The sequence below is a fragment of the Myxine glutinosa genome, chromosome 12, assembly GCF_964187855.1.
Source record: "Myxine glutinosa chromosome 12, kmMyxGlut1.1, whole genome shotgun sequence".
NCBI lineage: Eukaryota > Metazoa > Chordata > Myxini > Myxiniformes > Myxinidae > Myxine > Myxine glutinosa.
In genome coordinates this window covers 52,040,312-52,062,554 of record NC_136272.1, presented here as the reverse complement: position 1 = coordinate 52,062,554, position 22,243 = coordinate 52,040,312, and the positions used below count along the sequence as shown (strand labels likewise).

The 22,243-nt window shown below is 45.7% G+C and overlaps 1 protein-coding gene across 4 annotated transcripts in view; it reads left to right on the top strand.

Moving 5' to 3' along the window:
- RXYLT1 (ribitol xylosyltransferase 1) overlaps positions 1 to 22,243 on the top strand; it is a 177,432-nt gene that overhangs the window by 21,270 nt on the left and 133,919 nt on the right. For all 4 annotated transcript variants that reach the window (XM_068132465.2, XM_068132466.1, XM_068132468.1 and 1 more), the window contains 2 exons: positions 1,677 to 1,779; positions 14,117 to 14,434. In XM_068132465.2, coding sequence (XP_067988566.1) covers positions 1,677 to 1,779; positions 14,117 to 14,434 — 421 coding nt within the window. The remainder of the gene's footprint in view (positions 1 to 1,676; positions 1,780 to 14,116; positions 14,435 to 22,243) is intronic.

Here is a 22,243-nt window from a genome sequence, read left to right as displayed (position 1 = left end):
GTTGCTGGTCGGTGTCTTGGAACCCACTGTCAGGCGAAGTGGAATTTTGTCTCCCAAGGGACACTGGATACCATTAGCCAGTGTCGCAGGACCAGACTTGATGGCAGAACTGAGCTGTTCAGGGAGCTGAGGCATAAAACTGTATGTTTGCTGAGGGCAGACAACAAGACCTTAACATGAGGAATCTGTGAAAAGGTAGAGCATTACATGTTGTCAATAAGCCTGGCAATGACTTAACGTTAAGGTGGCTGGCTTAAAATCGTAGGGTCTTGAGTTTGAGCCCCAATCACGCCATTGAAATAACATGTAGGTGTCGGAGTCACTGGCACTATGGGTCTCCTGGGTCAAATCTAAGATCCAGTCTTTCATTGACATCTTCGATGCTGCTATCTTGTCTGTACCTGTCTGTGGCGAGGATGTTGAGGTCACAGAGTTATTCACTAACCTTGGCAGTGATATTCATGTCTCCGCATGTTATGAGCTAGAGTCAATAGATGTCTGGGTCGAGTCTGGGGTATCACGGATTTACTGGACCGTGGGGTGTGGTGCTGTTGTTGGTACCTATGCAGGAAGATGACAGTCGGAATCTTTAAGTCCTTGGTTTTTTCAGTGTTGTTCTACGGATGTGAGATTTGGGCTCTGACCAAGAATTGGAGACTTCTTCAATGATTTGGACAAAAACTTAACTCCAACTACACACACACACTCACACACACCGGAGTGCAGGGTCTACCTGAGTGCTCATTTCCTCAGTACCGATCACAGGCTTGTTGGAGAAACTCTGAAGCTATGGATAGATTGGATATTGGCATATTCAAGGATGAAAGGGTAGCTGAGGAGTTTGGTCTCTTCAGAGAATCCTTGATTTCCACTGGTTAGACTTTGTGTCGAACGAACATTTGCTGAGAGAGACTCAGTTGGGATTTGTTACCTGTATAGTCCGTTCGCATCAGTTGATGCTGTATGGACAAGTGGCTTATTTTCTTGACGCTGATCCAGCTCACCAGATTCTCTCAGTGAGGGAGCATCGTGAGTGGAGGAGGCCAACGGGTCGACCACGTGTCTCAAGGTTGCAGCAGGTTGTTCGGTATCTTGAGGAGTTGGGGATGGGTTGGGGATCTGCCTGGGGGATGGCCAGACAGAGGCCTCTCGTGTACCGGTGGAAGGTAGACGTGGTGACGCGCTGATCCATCATGCTCCCATACCTGACATGATCTGAACTTGGAGTTTGGAGCTTGGACTTGGGGAAGGTAACAAGGAAAAGGTTTCTGGTAGTGAGGAAAAGTTTACTTTTGACTTTGCATTATTACTGTCCCTGATATATGTGGATGCCAGTGTTCCTCCCGCATTGGATTTGAAAGCCATCGGAGACACAAACATTACCAACTACAGTTGAGATCTGTTGTTGCTTTTGGCTCACTCCAACAAACGTTACTATCCATTTATGAATTGTTGTTTGTTTATGGGGGTTTAAAAATTTCCTTTCCTGACACCTAGGAGTTCAGACAGAATTTGTTTTGACACACATGGTGCCTATGAATAGCGTCCCAACAGGCCAATAAAATGCTCGTGAGCAATATGTGGTAGTGAAAGCAATTGTTCTTGAAAAGGCAAACCAGGAAACCCTCCTGTGTTCATTTGTTTCGTAAACTTTCCTGTTTACTTTGTACTTTCAGGTCTTTACTTATGGGAGCATGTGCTTGGTGGTGACCTGTCAGATGTGCTTGCAGGAGGACAGTGGAAGGAGGGTTCTTTGATTGCCAACGATGTGCTGTACAGGTAATCTTTAACGAAGAAGGAACGCCATCTGAAAATTAAAGCTCCCCAAAAGATGTGAAAGATGATGATAATGAAGAAGATGATTTTGACGCTTGTTTCCTGTGCTTAACGAAATTAGCATCCCCTTAAAAATGCAGGTAAGATGAAAATTTTGCATTATGGCATGATGATTAAACAATACCTCCTCCTGTGTGTTTTCGGGACTTGTACACCCACAGACTCCGGGAGGGGCAGGGAGGGTCATTCCTCTTTGGGGTATATAGATTACAGTCGATCTATGGGTGGGTCTCAAGAACATTGGGTGTGCGTTCATTTACCAAGTTTCTTGTGGAGAGATCGACAAGTGGTTTCAGCATTTGAAGATCGCCAAGTGGTTTAAGCATTCGAGCAAGCACTCCATTCAAAACCGTTAAGGAACGGCTGGCTTGGCAAGCGCTAGCTAGCTGCTTGGTGAATGAGCACAACCCAGGCTTCCTCCCTTTCAGTTTCACATTAAACAGCAGGAGCGAGTTTCAAAAGTTTGCTGCGAAAAATGTCACGGTAGCAGCAGAAAGGGCCATGCTATTAACCCAACATTTGTGGGGTATATAGAGTACCATAGATCTTTGCTCAGTTCTGTAAGCAAACCTTACTTCACGGATGTTTGGATTCCTCCAAATTTCTTCATTTAGTGTTATAAAGAGCATTAGCGACTGTTTAAAAATCTAAGCATACACGTTTGTGGTTTATAATATTTTACTTCCTGTAGAAGCCATTGCTCCCACGGAAACGCCATTATAACTATAAGCTATTTATACACGTTATCACTACAGGAAAAATGCCTTGGGGGAAGTGGGACATTAGTAGTATTAATATTGTTTTGTAATAACATTAACAATATGCGATTATCATTAATTTTGTTATTAAAAGAGTCTTTGGAAAAACGCCACGATAAATCTTCTTCTTTGGGAGAACGCCACGATAAAGCTAACTTAATATGGATATACACCTCAACATGCAACCCCATTGACGGCAATGGCGGGGAAAACCCGCTCGGGGGAGAAAACCCCCTTGGAGAATGGGGCAAATGAATGTGCTACAACGTTCATTATGTAACCCTTCGTCATCCTGTCAAGTTGGGTTGAGATTGGATAAGTAACGACGGAATGTATTGGCGTCAAAAATTAATCAGACAGACTGACAGACAGACACTAAATGGCGTATTTTAGTATGATTAATTGTATCATCCAAAGAAGGGATATCATGTCATTATAAATGACTCTTCTTCTTATTCTTTCGTATGCAGCAAATGGCTGCAGGTGTCCTCATTTGTTTGGTGCGCAGCTGTGCCACTGATGCACTACGCTCCCACCTGTAGATTTGAGCAGGAATTTGTAATTTGGTCGTGGTGTTGGCAATAGTTTACCTACTCTTCAAGAATGACACCGTGGGATATTTAAGGTCCACCAACTGATTCCAGCAGACAGGACGCCTTGTTTGACGTCTGTCCGTGGGATGGCTGAGACCCTTACTAAACATGTACGATCACATTTGTCATGTGATTGATGTCAGGCCTACATTTGTGCGGTTCCATATTCATTATGACAAATAGCGAACGTAACAACCGAACTGAGACTTCCGTTGATCTGTCCTGGGATTCTGTCCATGCATCAAAAATTCTTCACATGTTCTGGTGGTATCGAGAGTCAGTGCGTGAATGCATCAAGGCGGTTTCTTGATAACGACTTGTGGTCCGTGAAACCATCGTAGTCGCATCAGAAATTCGTGATAATTGGGTTGGCCTGTTCGTGTTTACATATGTTGTAAACATAGTTTGCAACATGGTTCATGGTACAGGCCACTGTGGTTTGTACAGTATACTGCATAGTCATACTTTTATTATTTGGTATACGTTCCTGAAAATGAATCAAAATAGCGCTCAACTAGAACGGCACTCGGTAGAGCACATACTGCCGCCAGGTTGAACAGTTTCCGTTTAGTATCTCACTGATAGGCCAGATATGGATCCGGACCTGAACCAAAATCTAATCGGCTTGTTCTTGCCACCTAACCAACTCAACGACCAAGTTTCATTCAAATGCGTCCACAACTTTTTGAAATATTATGCTATACTGTATGCTGTAAATACAGTCGTGGCCAAAAATATTGGCACCCTTGCACTTTTTTCAAATAATGCACCATTTATTCCAGAAAATTGTTGGAAAAAAAAAAGATTTTGGTATCCACGTGTTCCTGTGTCCACCGTACGCAATGTTATCAGGAAGTTTAAGGCCCATGGCACTGGAGCCAACCTCCCTGGACATGGCGCAAGAGAAAACTTGATCAAAGATTGCAGCAAAGGATTGTTTGAATGGTGGAGAAAGCACCTCGATCAACTTTTTGAAGTGTGTTTGGGGTCATTGTCCTGCTGCAAGACGCATGACTTTCAATGGAGACCCAGCTTTCTGACACTTGGTTCAACATTGTGCTCCAAAATGCCTTGGTAACCTCCTGATTTGAAGATGCCATGCACAAGGTACGACAGTTTCAACTCGCACCATCCGTTGCCAACTCAATGAAAGGGGGTTCTATGGTAGGAGACCCAGGCGGACCCCACTGCTGAGAAAGCCTGAATGGAGTTTTCCAAAACACACCTGAACAAGCCAAAATAATTCTGGGAGAATGTCCTGTGGACAGATGATACCAAATTAGACCTTTTTGGTAAAGCAGATCATCTCTATGTTTACAGAAAACAAAATGAAGCCTTCAAAGAAAAGAACACCTTCCCTCCAGTCAAACATGCAGGAGGTTCAGTGATGTTTTGAGGTTGCTGTGCTGACTCTGGCACTGGGTGCCTTGAATGTGTGCATGGCATCTTGAAATCAGGAGGTTACCAAGGCATTTTGGAGCACAATGTTGAACCCAGTGTCAGAAAGCTGGGTCGCCATCGAAAGTCATGGGTCTTGCAGCAGGACAATGACCCCAAACACTTCAACAAGTACTCAGGAATGGTTCAAGACAAAACGCTGGACTGTTCTGAAGTGGCCAGCAATGAGTCCAGATCGAAATCCCATTGAACACCTGTGGGAAGATCTGAAAACAGCAGTTGGGAGAAGGCACCCTTCAAATCCAGGGAGAACTGGAGCAGTTTGCACAAGAAGAGTGGACCAATCTGCCAGTAGAGAGGTGTAGGAAGATCATTCATGGCTATAGGAAGCGCTTGACTGCAGTTATTTTGTCCAAAGGATGTGCTACCAAATATTAAGTCTCGGGTGTCAATAATTTTGTCAAGGCCATTTTTTAAAATTTACTGATTTAAAAGGAAATATGAAGTTCTGAATCAAAAAAAAGGTTCTGTAATATTAACAGTGAAATAAAGAATTGTGGAGACAAAATACTTTCGTTAATTTCAACTTATTTTTAGAGAAAATTGTGAGTTATTTGAAAAAAGTGCAAGGTTGCCAATATTTTTGACCATGACTGTGTGTGTGTGTGTGTGTGTGTGTGTGTGTGTGTGTATGTGTGTGTGTGTGTGTGTGTGTGTGTGTGTGTGTGTGTACTGTATATACTGTAGGTATATATATATATATATATATATATACAGACTTGGCATTTAATATGGAATATTTTTTTGTGGGGGTGAACTTACTTTGCAAGATGTCTTAGAACCAAAAGTTCATTGGAATTATGTTGAAATTATTCTAGATTTTGTTAATGTGACCTTTAAAAGAAACAAAAACCACATTTGACATTTCAAAACAAATAAATTGATCCTTGAAAGTGATGTAAACTGATATCGAACTCAATTCATGGACAGTACTGTGTTAAGCTTCTGTACGTTTTCCAGAAGTATCTCTTTATTTTGCACATTAGCCAAATTTTTTTTTAACAAAAACAAAAGTTAAATTACGACTGGGTTAACAAGGAGAGATGCAGAAAATAGGGCAAAATGGAGAAGATTGTCATGGGGACCGCAAGGCTAACCCCCGCTCTAGCAGGGAAAATGGCCTTAAAATGCATGTTGTGTTGTTGTTGATTACGGACAGTAAAATTACAGTTCAGTACTTCGTGTAACCCCCACGAGCATTCAGGAGAGCACGTACACGTTGAGGCATGCTGTTCACGAGATTTGCCAAGGTTTGGACAGGAATCGCTTGCCATGCAGTGACAATAAATAGCCTGCTGCAATTCACGCACAGAGGTCGGCTGCTGGTCCAAGTGGTCGATTTGACGCGTTAATTCTGCCCACAAGTTCTCGATCGGATTCATATCCGGGGACATGGCAGGCCACTCCAAATGCTCTACACCACGGTCAGCAAGAAAGTGTTGGATCATGCGAGCACGATGAGGCCGTGCATTGTCATCTTGGAAGACAAAAGTTTCCTTGAAAGGCTGCACGAGCAAATGGAAGCAATGTTTCTTCCAGAATGGCCCTGTACTTGAACTGGTTCAGGTTTCCATTCAGAACAACCAGGTCAGTTTTTCCCCCTGCATGAAAAGCAGCCCAAACGGTCACCCCACCACCTCCAGCTTGGACTCTTGGCACAATTCAATCTTTGTTGTCTGCTTCATGCACTTGTCTGTGCACTCGGACGCGGCCATCTTGACGATAGACCAGAAATCTAGACTCGTCACTGAAGATCACGTGATTCCAGTGTCCTGGCTGCCATTGACGGGGCTCTCTGGCCCACTGCAATCGGTGTTGGCGGTGTTGTCTGGTCAGGCGTGGCTTTCTCAGGGGACGCCTGGTACGATAGCCTGCTTGAACCAGTCGTTGGTTGACTAGCCTTCTGGATACAGGCACATTTGTCAGTTGCTGCCATTCAGCCCTAAGCCGATTAGCTGACTTGGTACGGCCATTGCGGACTAATCGGTGCAGCTGGCGATCATCCCTCCTTGTGGTTCTGCGGGGACGTCCTGGCCTCGGTTTTGGAGTAGGGACACCCCTCTTAGCATTTCGTTTCAGGATCTTTGACACCTGACCTTGAGTGATGCCATACTGCCGAGCAATAACACGCTCTTTCATGCCGTAATTTCGTAAAGCCACCACTCCATGACAAACAGCATTGTCGAGTTGACGGACCATCTCCAGAGGAAGCGGCAATAACTTTTGTAGACGTGCAGCAGTTGTTTTCCACTAATACAGAACGCAACACCCCTTGTATACCCGACTGTGAAGCCAATCGTCAAATGCACCTGTCCGTACATTTTGCCACGCCACCTGTGATATAATCCTGTTGTTGACTTCTTGCTGCGACAGACAATCAGTGACATGGTTCTTTCAACAAATAAATCACCAAAGTGTAAAAGAAACTCACCAGATTGATATCCTGAGTTAAGAAATTAAACCCAAGTCAAGAAAAAAAAAAAATTCCATATTAAATGCCAAGTCTGTATATATATATTGTTACGGTTTTTAGAACCTTCACTAGTAAATTTTAGTAAATGTATCGCTTATAAATGTCCCCCTGTAAATATTCCCATCAATTGGCTTGTTAAAGATCGCACCCTAGTTAGTCCATGTACCACACGTAGCGAACCATAGGACCTCTCCGTAGTTATTTCATTATTATGTGTTTCAGTTAAGGACCCAATAGTTTAATCTGCGTTGCATTAATCAAATAAGAGTAGGCCCAAACTTCCCTTCAAAAGCGGTGCGAGTGGTGTTCTAACTCCCCACCAGCCGCCATTGGCCATGCGGTCGGGCCGAGAAAGAAGGGGGAGGACCCACCAGAACAAGGTGTGGCATGTCGGCTCGTCATCGGAGGTGGAGTCAGCAAGCCCTTACCGGCCAACCAGCACCGCGGTGAGCCAACCGGTATGCGGGTCATCAGAGCTGGCGTCTTGATACGGCCACGAGCGATAAAAGCGACTGCAAGGGACTGCTTACAGAGTCGGTGAGAAGGTATGAGTTGGAAGAGAGTTGGACGAAGAAGGCAGAGAGAGACGAAGCTGTGCGGAGCTCTGTGACAAGCTGCTTCAAAAGGCCCTACCGCGTGCAACGACTACGTGTACCTGCCGCTGGCTGCTCGCTTCCAGCCCGGAGCGTGGACTTGGAGCGGACCTCCTTGCTGTACCCTGCCGAACCTTCCAGCCCTGTTGTCCCACCTGGACCTTCTCCTTCTTCCAGTGATTCCTGCCTGCTATTCCCTTGTCGTGTAAGTCTGTTGTCTGTCCTTTTTGTTGTCTGGAGTTTAATATAAGACTGTTTTAAGGCTTGCCCTGTGTCTTCTTCTTCTTCTGTATATTGCTTTCGTTTCTCCTTTGGTTTCTTTGGTTTTGTAAATAATTAATAAATGTCTGTTATTTCTTACCCTTTTGGTTTCATTCTTCCCCGATCGCTTTAGGCTTTTCTTTCGATTGAATACCTGTGGCACGATTTGGCCAACGCTTTATAATCGGGTTTAGTCTCTTGCTAACGGCCTGAGTCGTGGCTCGCTTCGCTCAGCGTGTCCATTACAGTCGCGGCTCGGGCGGGGCTCATTTCCTCGCTTACCGGAAGGCGCTGGTAATTAGGTCATAGGAATAATTGGCCTACTACCCTATTCAGCGCTGACCGGAAGTGGCGAGATAGTTTCAGGACTCGGACGGCCAGCTTAAAAGAAGAGGGGATTAAACCCTCCTCGGTAAGGAGAGTGCCAAAACCGAGATCCGCAACAATTGGTGTGAGGAGTGGGATTTGGACCCGAACCAAATTTTTAAAACGTCTGAAAATTTGGTCAAATTTTGGAGCGGCCGAAATTTTATTTAACATCCTAAATTAAAGTCATGCCATGGATGATCAAGGTGATCGGGTGCCGGTAGGGGAGAATGAGGGGTTAGAGGCACCCCAGGACCCCCGGGAGGAATTGAGAGAGAGGGAGGAGGAGAGCAATGAGGGTGCGGTAGCGGGGGTTGCAGGCGCACAAGATGGCGGCGCCTCGCACGTGGTCGCGGCAGCACAAAATGGCGGCGCCGCAGAGGCCGAGCCCGCCGTGGCAGCTGGGGCCGCTGTACCAATCGGGTTTGACTTCAAACTATTCTTGACCCAACTGGATGCAAAAATGGAGAAAATGAGTGAGAAATTGGGAGGCCAAATTGGAGCAATGAGGGACGAAGCAAGGGGTACCAGTGACCAAATTGGGAAGTTAGACAGCAAATTTGAGGGGTTAGACAACAGGTTGGAAGGGCTAGAAGGTAAATTGGGGGGCCAACTGGAGGACGTGGGTAACCAAATAGGGGAAGTAAATGAGGGGTTAGCGAGGGACAAGGCCACATATGAGGTAAGGGAAGTTGAGAGGGGGGTTAACCGCAGGTTGAGTGAAGATGTCACGGGGGTACGCGACGAGGTAACGCGGTTTGAGAAGCGCGGGTTGAGCGAGGCGGAGCAGGGCGTGGTTAAAATGACGGGTATAGAGATCGCGACCTGGGGTATGGGGAAGCCGGCGACCGCTGAGGTAGAAGAGGAAATTTTAATAAAGCCAGCGGTCGTCGAGGTGAATAAAGAAAAAGAAATAGTGGAAATTGGGATTGGAGAGGCAGACTTGGTAGAGCAACAGCGGGAGGAAAAGATGGAAAATGTGCAAAGTCCGTGCTCACATCATGATGCCGTGCTTAATCCTTATAAATATTTGCAGGTGTTGGAGCGAGGAGGAAGAAGAACCCCGAAGGTGAGACGGGCTGTGTATGGTGCTAAGAGGTTTTGCGGGAAGGTGTTTAGCGCAAAAAGAATTTTCGCGCGCTTGGGATCGAGAAAGCACCCGGGCGTTGGTGGAGGGTCCCTTGTGAGTGGTGTGAGTGGAAATGGCGTGCATGTGAGGAAAAAGTGTGCGTCGAAGAGTGAGTGTGTTATAAAGTGTGGGAGTAAAACCGAGTGCGAGCGAGAATGCACGTCGGAGTGTATGTGTGATGAGAGTGATACGGAGAGTGAGATGGATGAGGAGCGGGTGCGAAAATGCACACTTGGAATGGTTGAGCGTGTGCGAGGAGGTACACCTGGGTTGGTGGTGAAGTGGATGATTGGGTGTGCAAAAGAGTGCGCACCCATGGTTGTCACAGAGGATGTGACCGAGCAGTGGGCGCGAGGAGGTGTGTTAATGAAGTGTGCGAACAGCGAGTGGTGTGTAACAGAGAGTGCGGTGGTGGAATTGACGGAGAGTATGGGATGTATGAGCAACGAACGGAACGAGTGGTGGGAGCATGTCCGGGGAGCATCGACGTTAAACGGGATAGCGGTTAGACCGACGTTTAGCCGACGCGAGTTCTCGGTCCGTGCCGGGCTGTGTGTATTGCGGGAGCCGGCGGGGATCGGTGCCGCGTGGCTTCTCTTCGGAGCGTCGTGCACGATCCGGGCCGGGCCCCGTCCCGCACGGTCGAGTCCGGGCTTTGCCGGGCAAGGCGACCGGTCCGGTTCGAGGGAAGGTAGGAGGGATCGGAATGCGCCCCCTTGTGGTGGTGGCGTCCCAACCGGGCAGGGTTGGCCCATCGCGCTTGGGAGTGCAAGGCCCCGTGCCGGGATGGTGCTTTAAACCGTGGCCCAACCAAACCTCCTCCCCTGAACCGAGTGCCGGACGGACCCAACCTGCAGGCGACCAAACCACCCGAATGCATTGCGCGGCTTTGCGAAGCCGAGCTTTGATAATGCAACGACGCACCGAGGCTCGTAGTTTAATGGACTGTGATGGCGATAGTGATAGTGTAATTGTTTGGAATTGGTAGGAAATTGATGATTGACAGTAATGATTGGCAAATTTGATGGGTAAAAATGATTGGCAGTAATGATTGGCAAATTTGATTGGAAAAAATTGGATGGGCAAAATTGATAGTGAGAGATGCCCGATGTAGAGGGATGGTAAATCCACCATCCCTCCCATCCCCCGGGCACATGAGCAATAGTTTATGGGGTTATGGCGGTGCAAACCAAGCCAGGGAGGGTTTGGATAAGTGTATAGGGAAATAGCTGACCATAGGTAACTGTAGAGTTAAGTAGCGACATGTACCTGTAGTGGGGACATAGAATAGATTAGATGGATTATAACGACGAGGGAGCGCAATAGTATAAGGGGCGACTGGGAAGCGCGAGTTTCAGAAGGGAAACTAGTCAGCTTAGATGATGCAGTGTGTTTGTGATGTGGTTTATTGAGTGAGGCATTGCGTATGGAAGTTCTTACTGGTGAGCATATTGAAATGAGGAATTGAGAGGCAATGCTCGTGAATGGTGCAGTGTGTGTGAAGGAGGTGATTGAGCAGCGTATGGTGAAAAGTGCGATTGTTAGTTGTATTGAATGAATGGTCCTGGAGGAGAGACAGGTGCAAGTCTGCAAGAGCCACCCGGTGTGTGTGAGCACAGGTGTGTAAGTGAAGCACAGGTGTATGGAGAATGGTTGCAGGGAATAAATGGTATGGAATATATGGAATGGATGGTGTGGAGTGAGTAGTGTGGAATATGTGGAGTGGAGTGGTTGGTGCGAAAGGAGTGGATGGGGAAGATGGACCCCTTTCACGAATACCCGGGGAGGGTAGTTTAAGAGTAGGTAGAGGGTATAGGTAAATTGTGGTGGATATTGGCATCTGTGGTGCGTGTGGTAGAATGGCGTTTGGATGGGTGCATTAGTGAAGTGGAAATGGCTGGGCGTGTGGCCTGTTAGTGAGTGTAATTGAATGGGCACTCCGCCACTGTGAGGATGTCGGCCAGGTGAGGCCGCAGGTTGGCTCTGGGAGCCGGTAGAGTTGTTCAGTGGGGCCCGAGGATCCAGAGGACGGACCCGGGTAGCCCAGGGCCAGAGAGGGCACCGAGTGGGGAGAGCGCCAGAGGGCCTTCCCCAGGTAGATAGGTTAGGGTAAGGAGCAGGTAAGCTCGGAGGCAACTACAGTGGCGGAGGTGTGCAGGTGAGTAGACCTGCTGGTGAGCCACACGACCCAGCCCGGAAATTGTGCGAAGGCACAGGGAGTTGAATCGGGGGAGTGAGACCCCAAATTGGTGAGCACCACAGTTTGGTCAATGGGAGTTTGGTTTTTAGAACCACATAGAGTAAAGTGGCCAATGGTTTTGCAGGGAAAGACCCTGGGTAGTGTAAAGAATGTTAGTCATTTCGAAGGATAGTTAGGATTGAAATCCCTTCGCACCATCTGCAGCCACTCACCTGAGGTGATGACAAGACTCCACACCATGTTTTTTGTTGCAAATGTTTTGGGAATGTGAGACGCATCATGACGTGGGGGTGACATTGTGCTTGGTTGTTCCATCTCTTCCTCCTTATGAGGAATTGATGAGGAATTTGAATCGATGGCAAATTTGGTTAGAGGGATTGTGGACGAATTTGGAATTAGGGGAGATATGGGGAAGACGAGACAGTAGAGACGGAATTTGTAAATGTGTAGAGTTGTGTAAATATGGGGTAAGGGCAAGGGTAGAGTAGGTGACGGGGGGGGGGGGGGGGGGGGGGTGACGTACGATAGGTAGGGACGAGCTTTCTCCGCTCGCTCTCCTGCGCACCTCACCTCTGCATTGCCTTGTGTTGATGTGTACCCTAGCGCCCTTGCACCCCGCTAACTCTGCTTTGTCCTCCTTCCCCACCTATGGACCGTGCTCTCTGGGCACTGCGGGGGAGCGTGCGGGAGCCCGCATTTGTGTAGACATATAGAGGTAGGGACAGATCCTGAGTAGAGGTTAGGTTATGGTTCGTGGACACCTTGTATGTTTGGATTCACAGGAATTTTCCTCACTGAATGACAATGGTTGTTGAAATTGAATTTCAAATTGCTTTTTTAAATATCAATTCACACCATCACTGAAATGCATTTCAAATGACCCTGGGCATGCAAGTATATTCTTCATTTTTTGAGGCCTCGACCACATCTCTCCAACCTTTCCTATCTTGGGCTGGATGTTGTGTCTCTTCCATAGTGATTCCAGCTTCTATTAGATCATTTCCAATGTTTGCTTTCTTCTGGTTCCTGGTCTACTTCCTGGCCTTCTACTGTTCATCCTGCTTTGGTAAATTATTTTTACTTGTCTTTCCTCCATTCTTTCAATATGTCCAAAACATTTCAGTCTAGATTCACGTATTCTCGCATCAATGGAATTTCTTCAAGTGTTTCTCGCATATCCTCATTTCTTATAAAATCATCCTGTTCCATCTTTAATGGATCGCATTATCAGGACATTGATTGATTGAGGTGTGCTAATTGCTGTGGGAAGTGAGAAGCTGATTGTTGTGTGCATCATCAAGTTCAAGGTATGAAGGGTTAAGGCCCGAAAACATTCAGGTGATTTCATCCTACCTGTCTGCCAAGGCAAATTGACGTTCACCTTCAGCAGACTAGTTCTTCATTCATCATTTCATCTTCTGCATGTTAATCAACAAGTGTATTTCAAAGCAATCGAGTTTCTTCTTTCTCTTCTCAGTTTTTGGTTCACGAGTTATCAAGTGACCACTATATTCGTCATGTGTGTGCGTCTGTCTGTGTGTGTGTGTGTCTGTGTGTCTGTCTGTCCGCAGCATAACTACCCGATGATATCATCCGATCTTGATGAAACTTGGGTGGGAGGTTGATATCATGATCTAGTTGTGTCCTGCCTAGAGTGGGCGTATTGCGCCCATTTTGGGTGGAGCCACGCCCGATAAAGATGTCTTTTTAGGGGGTAATCGAGTTCAAGCTACATCTTCTCCGAGGGCTTTGGTGGAATCTGCCAGGGGTTTCGATATTTGGTAAGGCCAATGTCATGTGTCTAGCCCCACGGAGCTCGATTTTTCATTTTTCATTTTTTTCTTCATTATTTATTTATTTATTTTTTTCATTTCATTTTTCACGGAATTTTCGGTATTGTGTAGCTAACTAACCTCATAACTGATTATACATTATTTTCTATCTCATTTCAAGGTCAGTAACCTTCGTTTTGACATTTCCGGGCCTGGCCTGTCCGGGCCTGTTTCGGTTATAGTCCGTCCTTTTAAATACCGCTCGCTCGTTGAATACAGTCATTGAATACCGCTCGCTCGTGAACCATCATCGTCTCCTGACTTGTCTTTTTAGACTTTGATCTTTAGGCTGTTGAATGTATTTTTTTTGAATTTGTCATGCCCGATTATTTTACTCTTCATCTATGAGTGTTCTCAACAACTTGCTTGCCCATTGATTGCTATCCCTCATGGTTGTGAAATTTTTGGTGCTTAGGAGCAAAGGACTTTGAAAAATGAACTAACGGGGGTTTGGATGATGGATGTTGTTTTAACTTGATGCACGTAGCTTTGTACTTGCTTGATTATGAAGATGTGGGATGCGTAGTACACCGTGTTGCCACAAAGTTCAGAGCATTCCCATAAAAGACTGCTCATGGAATCTTCTATTAGACAAAAGAGCTTTTCTTTCGTTGCAGTTTCTACACAGGCCCAGCGGTGGTGCCACGTGGACTACCTGTAGTCGACGGGACTGCTGTTGTGCTTGTAGCGAATGGGCGAGAGCAGAGCAAGGTGACTGTTGCCCAGGAGTGGCTTCACTCTCTAAGCGAGCAGGTGCGTGGTGGAAGTGTTACTAAGGCTGCACTTGTCCTGCTTGGCAATGAAAGATGTGAAAACGACTGGCTTCGGCCATTCCTCCGCATGCACGGCGGCTTTGTGGAACCTCTCTTTCTGGTGTACGACAGCCAGTGGCCCGATGAACACACAGTCTTCCAATGGCCTCTTGGTGTAGCCACGTAAGTAGTTCCTGGGTCGATGTAGTCGCTAAAATAGCTTGAACGCATAGTGAGGAACACAAAAGCTAAAATCATTTGAGGTCTTGTCAAAAGAAGACAAAGGTTCATGAAGTCCAATGTTTCGGCCACAGATTAGCCTTTATCAGGGACTCTGAAATGTCGGACCTCCATTAGAAAGGCCGCTCTGGCTGAACTGTTTTGAGCCTGTCTTTTTATTTATCTAAATTTTATAAACTCCTCTTTTGATCTGAGACTCATGGAAGAGCTTGGATGCAAATGGCATGCAGGACAGACACCATGAGCTACCCATCGGTTCTTGATGAAAAGGATAAACAGACCAACCAACATTCTGTAAATACTTTGTTGCAAAACTTCTAGTTGGTTGTGCTTTTGTGTTCCTATTCTGCAATTCTCACAACGTTGGTGGTTGTTCCTCTCCAGTACACCCTGTTGTTTGATGGGTCAATGTACGGAGCTGTAGCATTTACTGTAAGACATTTGGTGAAAATATTATTGTTTGTTTGTTTATTTACTTGGTTTTTACTTTACCAAGTAAATAAACAAACAAACAATAATATTTTCACCAAATGTCTTACAGTAAATGCTACAGCTCCGTACATTGACCCATCAAACAACAGGGTGCCATTATTATTTTGAAGACTGCTTCATTTCTGTTTTTTTTTTGTTTTGTTTTTTGTATACTGAATCGAGGCTCATGAAAGAGCTAACATTTATTTCACAAACAAATCAACCAGAAAAACAGAATATATAAAAAGAGGGAGCGGAAGACAAGATGGGGAGAGAAGGCAAAGCACACAAACACAACATTTGAGAGCAGGGAGTTGTGTGGGAGGGAGAGGGCTTGGGGGGAGGAGGCGTGGGAAGCGGGGGGGGGGGGGGGGGTGGAGAAGTATAAAACACAAGGACACCAAGGACTTCCAGGACAGAAGTTGGTATTTCAAAAAAGTGGATTTGGGGTGAAATTAGCGGGGGTAGAAAAGATCAAGGTTTTGGATGGGGGAAGATAAGAGATGGTGGTGAACAGCTGTTTTAAAGACCTGGAGGGTGGAGTGGGATTGAAGAGAGTGAGGGAGTTTGTTCCAGAGGTGGGAGAAAAGAGGAATGAAGGAGTGAAGGTGAGCAGAGAGTCTTGATTTTGGCAGTTTAACCATAAGAGGGTTGCAGGCAGATCTTGTGTGACCTGTAGGAATATTTGGGGGACAGAGCCCAGAGAAAGCTGGGGGGCAAGGCCAGAGAGGAGTCAGTAGAAGACGGAAAGACCACCAACCTGCCTGCGGTGAGTGAGTGAAAGGCCCTTGGAGTTAGCTTCATCGCGGGAGATTCCAATGATTCTGAACACTTTGGTTTCAACAGCGTGAAGACGAGCTAGGTGTGAGGCAGGAGCACCAGCCCAGAGGGGAGAGCAGTATTCCATTGAGCTGCGGATGAAAGCCTTGTATGTGGTGAGGAGCTCAGGTGTGCCAAGGAAGGACTTCGCACGACGGAGGATGCCCAGTCGGCGACTGGCTTTGGAGGCCAGATTTGAAATGTGGTTTTCCCAGGAAAGATCATGGCAGATAGTCAGACCCAAAAGCTTGAGTGACAGAACTTCTTGGAGAGGATTATTCAGAAAGTGGATGGCAGTGTTGTCCAGTCGGTCTTTTTGGAGAGACATCGTAAGAATGTGAGATTTGTCAGGATTGAAAGACATGTTCCACTTGTTTGCCCAGTCTGTGATCTTGTCCAGGTCTGCAGAGAGTGAGGCGGCTGCAGACTGCCGATCTGAGGGATGAGGAATGGAGCGACAGAGAGTAGAGTCATCAGCAAAGAGATAGAGAGGATTTTCAAGAGAGTCAGAGAGATCATTGATGAAGACCAGAAAAAGCACAGGGCCCAGAACACTGCCTTGGGGAACTCCAGCCTGAACAGGAAGAGGAGATGAGAGAAACCCATTCAGGGCCACACGTTGACTACGACTACAGAGGAAGTCCGCCAGCCATGCATGAAGATTTCCATGGATACCAAAGGAGGAGAGTTTGGTGAGCAGAGCGGGGTGCCAGACCGTATCGAAGGCACGTGATATGTCAAGGGAGACAGCTCTAATTTCCTGTTTGGCATTGAGGACCTCCATCCATTGTTGAGAAAGCAGAAGCAGCATGTCCAGAGTAGAGTGACCAGGTCTGAAACCAAATTGATGATCAGAGATCAAGGCATTGGAGAAGAGGAAAGCTTTCATATCTCAAGCAATGATGGATTCCATGACTTTGCTGATAATTGGGAGAAGGCTGATTGGTCTGTAGTTGCTAGGATCTGTTTTTGCACCTTTTTTGTGCAAAGCGGTGATGTTGGCTGATTTCCAAGCAGATGGCAGATGACCTTGAGCAAAAGAGAGGGTGAAGAGTACAGAGAGAGGGAGTGAAAGAGCGGAAGAACAGGATTTTTGGACACGTGGGCTGATGCCGTCAGGTCCAGTTGCAGAATCAGAGTCGAGGGTTGACAGAAACCTTTCCACCTTGTCAGGAGGAAAGGACACAGAGTCCAGGAGCAGCTGGGTACGACTGGGTACGGTGGGTACAGAGAGGGATGGGGTTGGGACACAAGATTTAGAGGCAAACACAGAGTTGAGGCATTCATCTTTTTGACGTGCGGAGTCAGCCGTGTAGCCGTTTGAGGTGAGGGAGGGGATGGAGGGGGAACAAACACCAGAAACAGATTTGACCAGACACCACCAAGATTTGGAAGAGGGAGACAGATGAGAGAGTTCGGTCTTGAGAACGGAGAGATATTGTTTCCTGGCTCTCCTGAGGGTGGACACACACTTGTTTCGGGCTTTGTGAAAGGAAATGAGATTTCCTTCTGTTGGATTTGCTTTCCAGGAGACGAAAGCAAGTTGTTTCTGGGCAATAGCCTCACCACAAGATTCCGTGTACCATGGACGGGAGGAAGGGTATGACAACTGAAGACGAGATGGGATAAATCTGTGTATGAGAGAGAGCAATTTACTTTGGAAGAATTCCCAGGATGAGTTGATGTCAGAGGCGGTAGAGATGGGAGACCAGTCCAGATGATTGATGGCTGCTTGAAGACCGTGCCAGTTGGCCTGAGTGAAATGCCAGACTCGTCGACGCTGAGGAGGCTCTCTGAGAATGGTCAGAGAGATGTCCACTTTAACAAGCACATGATCAGATGAGGCGATTGGAGCAGAAGAAGAGCAGCAGACATTTTCAGGGAAGTTAGTCATAACCAAGTCCAGAAGAGAAGATGCTCTGTTGACTGAGATCCGGGTCGGGAAATTGACAGATTGTGTCAGTCACAGAAGTCCTTTGCTGAAGAGCCATGGCTGGTGAGAGAGGTACCCACACCCAGCCAACTGGCATGGTGACAATTGAAATCACCACATATGAGGAAGAGAGAGTTGGGATGGGTCGATAGAAGTTGGTCCATATTATCAGACAGCGAGATGTCGATGGAGTCATCACTGTTTGGTGGACGGTACAACACACATATGAACAAAAGGTGGGAGCGAAGGGGAAGCCGTAGCCAAAGGTATTCCTGGGGGTGAGGTGGAGAGAGGGCAGTGCCGGGCGAGTGAGAAAGAGAGTTTTTTTTATCAAGATAGCAACCCCACCTCCAGGACGAGGCTCAGGTCTATCATACCGGAGGAGGGAGTAACCTGGGAGAGATACCAAGGAATCAGAGACATCATGAAGGAGGAAAGTTTCTGTTGAGCAGATCACGTCTGGTTTGTCAGAAGCAACCTGTATGGAGAGATCAGTCAAGTTTGAGCGAAGGCCCTGGTTGTTTGAGGTCCATACCGTTAATGTAGAGGAAGGGGAAGCATCGGATACAGAACAGGGGGGGGGGGGGGAGGGGTAGGGTGAGATGTGGAAGAGGAGGAAGAGGTAGGGAGAGCTGTTGAAGGTGTGTCAGAGATTTCAGAATAGCTTGGAGAAAGGGAAGAATGGGGCGGACAAAAGGTTTGATGGTGATTGGGTGAGGCACAGTGAGGTGTTATTTGAGGAGGGGGAAGAGCGAGGCAGAAGGTTGGGGGAGATGAAGGTGAAAGTTGGAAGGGGGAAGAAGTGGGGAGGACGCTTTGAGGAGGAGGGGTGAGAGGGGAGTCTCGGAGGGGAGGAGCGAGGGAGAGTCTCGGAGGGGAAGGGTGTGGGGGGAGTTTAGGAGGGAAGGGGCAAGGGGGGAGATTTGAAAGGGATGGGTGATGGGGAAGATTTGGAGGGGAGGGGCAAGGGGGTAGATTTGGAGGGGAGGGGTGATGGGGAAGTTTTGGAGGGGAGGGGTGATGGGGAAGTTTTGGAGGGAAAGGGTGATGGGGAAGTTTTGGAGGGAAAAGGTGATGGGGAAGATTTGGAGGGGAGGGGCAAGGGGGAAGATTTGAAAGGGATGGGTGATGGGGAAGATTTGGAGGGGAGGGGCAAGGGGGAATATTTGAAAGAGAGTTTTGGGAATGTAGAAAAAAGGAACAGTAAGAGATGGAATTTGTTTTTGGAATGAATAGATTTGGTGAGCAAGTCGAAAGCATCCTTTTATAGAAGAAAAAGAAAAAGGTGTTATAATATATGACAGAATACAGTTCTTCAGTGGAACGTTTAAACATTTTTAACAAAGTGATCACGAACAACGTGATTGAAGAACAAACGAACAAATAAGAACAACGAATAAACGAATAAGAACAGAGAAGGAAATTATTATTATTATTTTTTTTGAGTTGAGATTTTAAACAAGGAAGTATGGGGTGAAAGACTGGGACAAAAACGGAGAACGAAAGTAATTGCAGCGCAATCGACGGACCGTTGAGAGAAAAACAAAGCCTCAAGGTCGGACATGGTAGCCTATTAGGCCTCAGAATACGCGACACAAATTAACCGACGATTTTGTATACAGGTATGAAAAATTAACACCGAGAATCTTACTAAAGACACACCATAGGTACACACACCGAGAGATAGATACAGTTTCGACAAAAACACAATTGTGAAAAATTACTTAACTTCGAAAGCGTGAGTGCATGGACAGCTTCGAAAAGACGTGACCTCCAATCTTGGGCATGCGCACCACATGTTTTTTGTTACTCAAAACTGTTTCACGTGCATCTGGTGGGAAACTCGTAACAGAGGTTACAAGCATCAATTTCTCGATTTAAATTCACACTTTCTGCTCAAAAATACCTCTTTATAACTTTTAATTTTTCCGTCCACAAATTATCTTGTTATTTAAGGACGCACCTGCAAAGAGCAGGCTGGGGAGGCCCACAAGGTTTTCTTTGGCTGCTGTGCATGGGTATTGGTTGTGACCCCAACACAACGATGATCACAATGCCTTCACCAAAATCGAATCGATTAGTCCTTGCCACACACCAAACCTATTCACCAAGTTTTGTCCAAATCCGTCTTCAACTTTTGGAGATATCCTGCTCTTTATCGTTTTTGGCCCTATCTTCCAATGGTGAAGAATCACTTGAAAATTAAATAATTCTCGCATCTGAATCCATATTCAGATCTTCACCAAAATCGAATCGATTAGTCCTTGCCACACACACAACCTCTCCACCAAGTTTTGTCCAAATCCGTCCACAACCTTATGAGATATCCTGCTATATATCGATTTTGGCCCTATCTCTCAATGGTGAAGAATCACTTAAAAGATTCTACCAGCTGGATCCGAATCCGGATCTTCGCAAAAATCTAATAATTTCGTCCTTGTCAAACACACGACCTCTCTGCCAAATTTAGTCCACAACTTTTTGAGATATCTTGTTCGCAAACAGGCATCCAAACAGGCAGACAAACGGGCAGACAGGCCTCAAAACATAACCTCCATCCACCTTCGGTGGCGGAGGTAATGAAATTTATTTATGTAGAGAAATGAAGCTTATTTATTTATTGATCTTGTGATACTTTCCACTTAATGACAATCTTGGCACGATCAGCATATAATCCTAAATGTACTTCCTGCCACTGTGGCCTATAGTGGCATTGGCTATCTCCAGGGATCGTTGTGAGCAAGCTGGTACCATGGTTATTTCAAGGGATTTTAAAAATCTGTTTAGCAAGCTGGTACCATGGTTATTTCTAGGGGTTTTTTAATCTGTTTAGCAAGCTGGTACCTTGGTTATTTCTAGGGGTTTTTTAATCTGTTTAGCAAGCTGGTACCATGGTTATTTATAGGGGTTTTTAAATCTGTTCAGCAAGCTGGTACCATGGTTATTTCTAGGGGTTTTTTAATCTGTTCAGCAAGCTGGTACCATGGTTATTTCTAGGGTTTTTTTTTATCTGTTCAGCAAGCTGGTACCATGGTTATTTATAGGGATTTTAAAAATCTGTTTAGCAAGCTGGTACCATGGTTATTTCTAGGGATTTTTTCATCTGTTCAGCAAGCTGGTACCATGGTTATTTCTAGGGGTTTTTTAATCTGTTCAGCAAGCTGGTACCACGGTTATTTCTAGGGGTTTTTTAATCTGTTTAGCAAGCTGGTACCATGGTTATTTATAGGGGTTTTTAAATCTGTTCAGCAAGCTGGTACCATGGTTATTTCTAGGGTTTTTTTTTATCTGTTCAGCAAGCTGGTACCATGGTTATTTATAGGGATTTTAAAAATCTGTTTAGCAAGCTGGTACCATGGTTATTTCTAGGGATTTTTTCATCTGTTCAGCAAGCTGGTACCATGGTTATTTCTAGGCGTTTTTTAATCTGTTTAGCAAGCTGGTACCATGGTTATTTATAGGCGTTTTTTAATCTGTTTAGCAAGCTGGTACCATGGTTATTTATAGGGATCTTTATCTGTTCAGCAAGCTGGTACCATGGTTATTTCTAGGGATTTTTTTATCTGTTCAGCAAGCTGGTACCATGGTTATTTATAGGGATCTTTATCTGTTCAGCAAGCTGGTACCATGGTTATTTCTAGGGATTTTTTATCTGTTCAGCAAGCTGGTACCATGGTTATTTATAGGGATCTTTATCTGTTTAGCAAGCTGGTACCATGGTTATTTATAGGGATCTTTATCTGTTTAGCAAGCTGGTACCATGGTTATTTCTAGGGATTTTTATCTGTTCAGCAAGCTGGTACCATGGTTATTTCTAGGGATCTTTATCTGTTTAGCAAGCTGGTACCTTGGTTATTTATAGGGATCTTTATCTGTTCAGCAAGCTGGTACCTTGGTTATTTCTAGGGATTTTTTTATCTGTTCAGCAAGCTGGTACCATGGTTATTTCTAGGGATTTTAAAATCTGTTTAGCAAGCTGGTACCATGGTTATTTCTAGGGATTTTAAAATCTGTTTAGCAAGCTGGTACCATGGTTATTTCTAGGGATCTTTATCTGTTTAGCAAGCTGGTACCATGGTTATTTCTCGGGATTTTTTATCTGTTCAGCAAGCTGGTGCCATGGTTATTTATAGGGATCTTTATCTGTTTAGCAAGCTGGTACCTTGGTTATTTATAGGGATCTTTATCTGTTTAGCAAGCTGGTACCATGGTTATTTATAGGGATCTTTATCTGTTTAGCAAGCTGGTACCATGGTTATTTATAGGGATTTAAAAATCTGTTTAGCAAGCTGGTACCATGGTTATTTCTAGGGATTTTAAAATCTGTTTAGCAAGCTGGTACCATGGTTATTTCTAGGGATTTTAAAATCTGTTTAGCAAGCTGGTACCATGGTTATTTCTAGGGATTTTAAAATCTGTTTAGCAAGCTGGTACCATGGTTATTTCTAGGGATTTTAAAATCTGTTTAGCAAGCTGGTACCATGGTTATTTCTAGGGATTTTAAAATCTGTTTAGCAAGCTGGTACCAT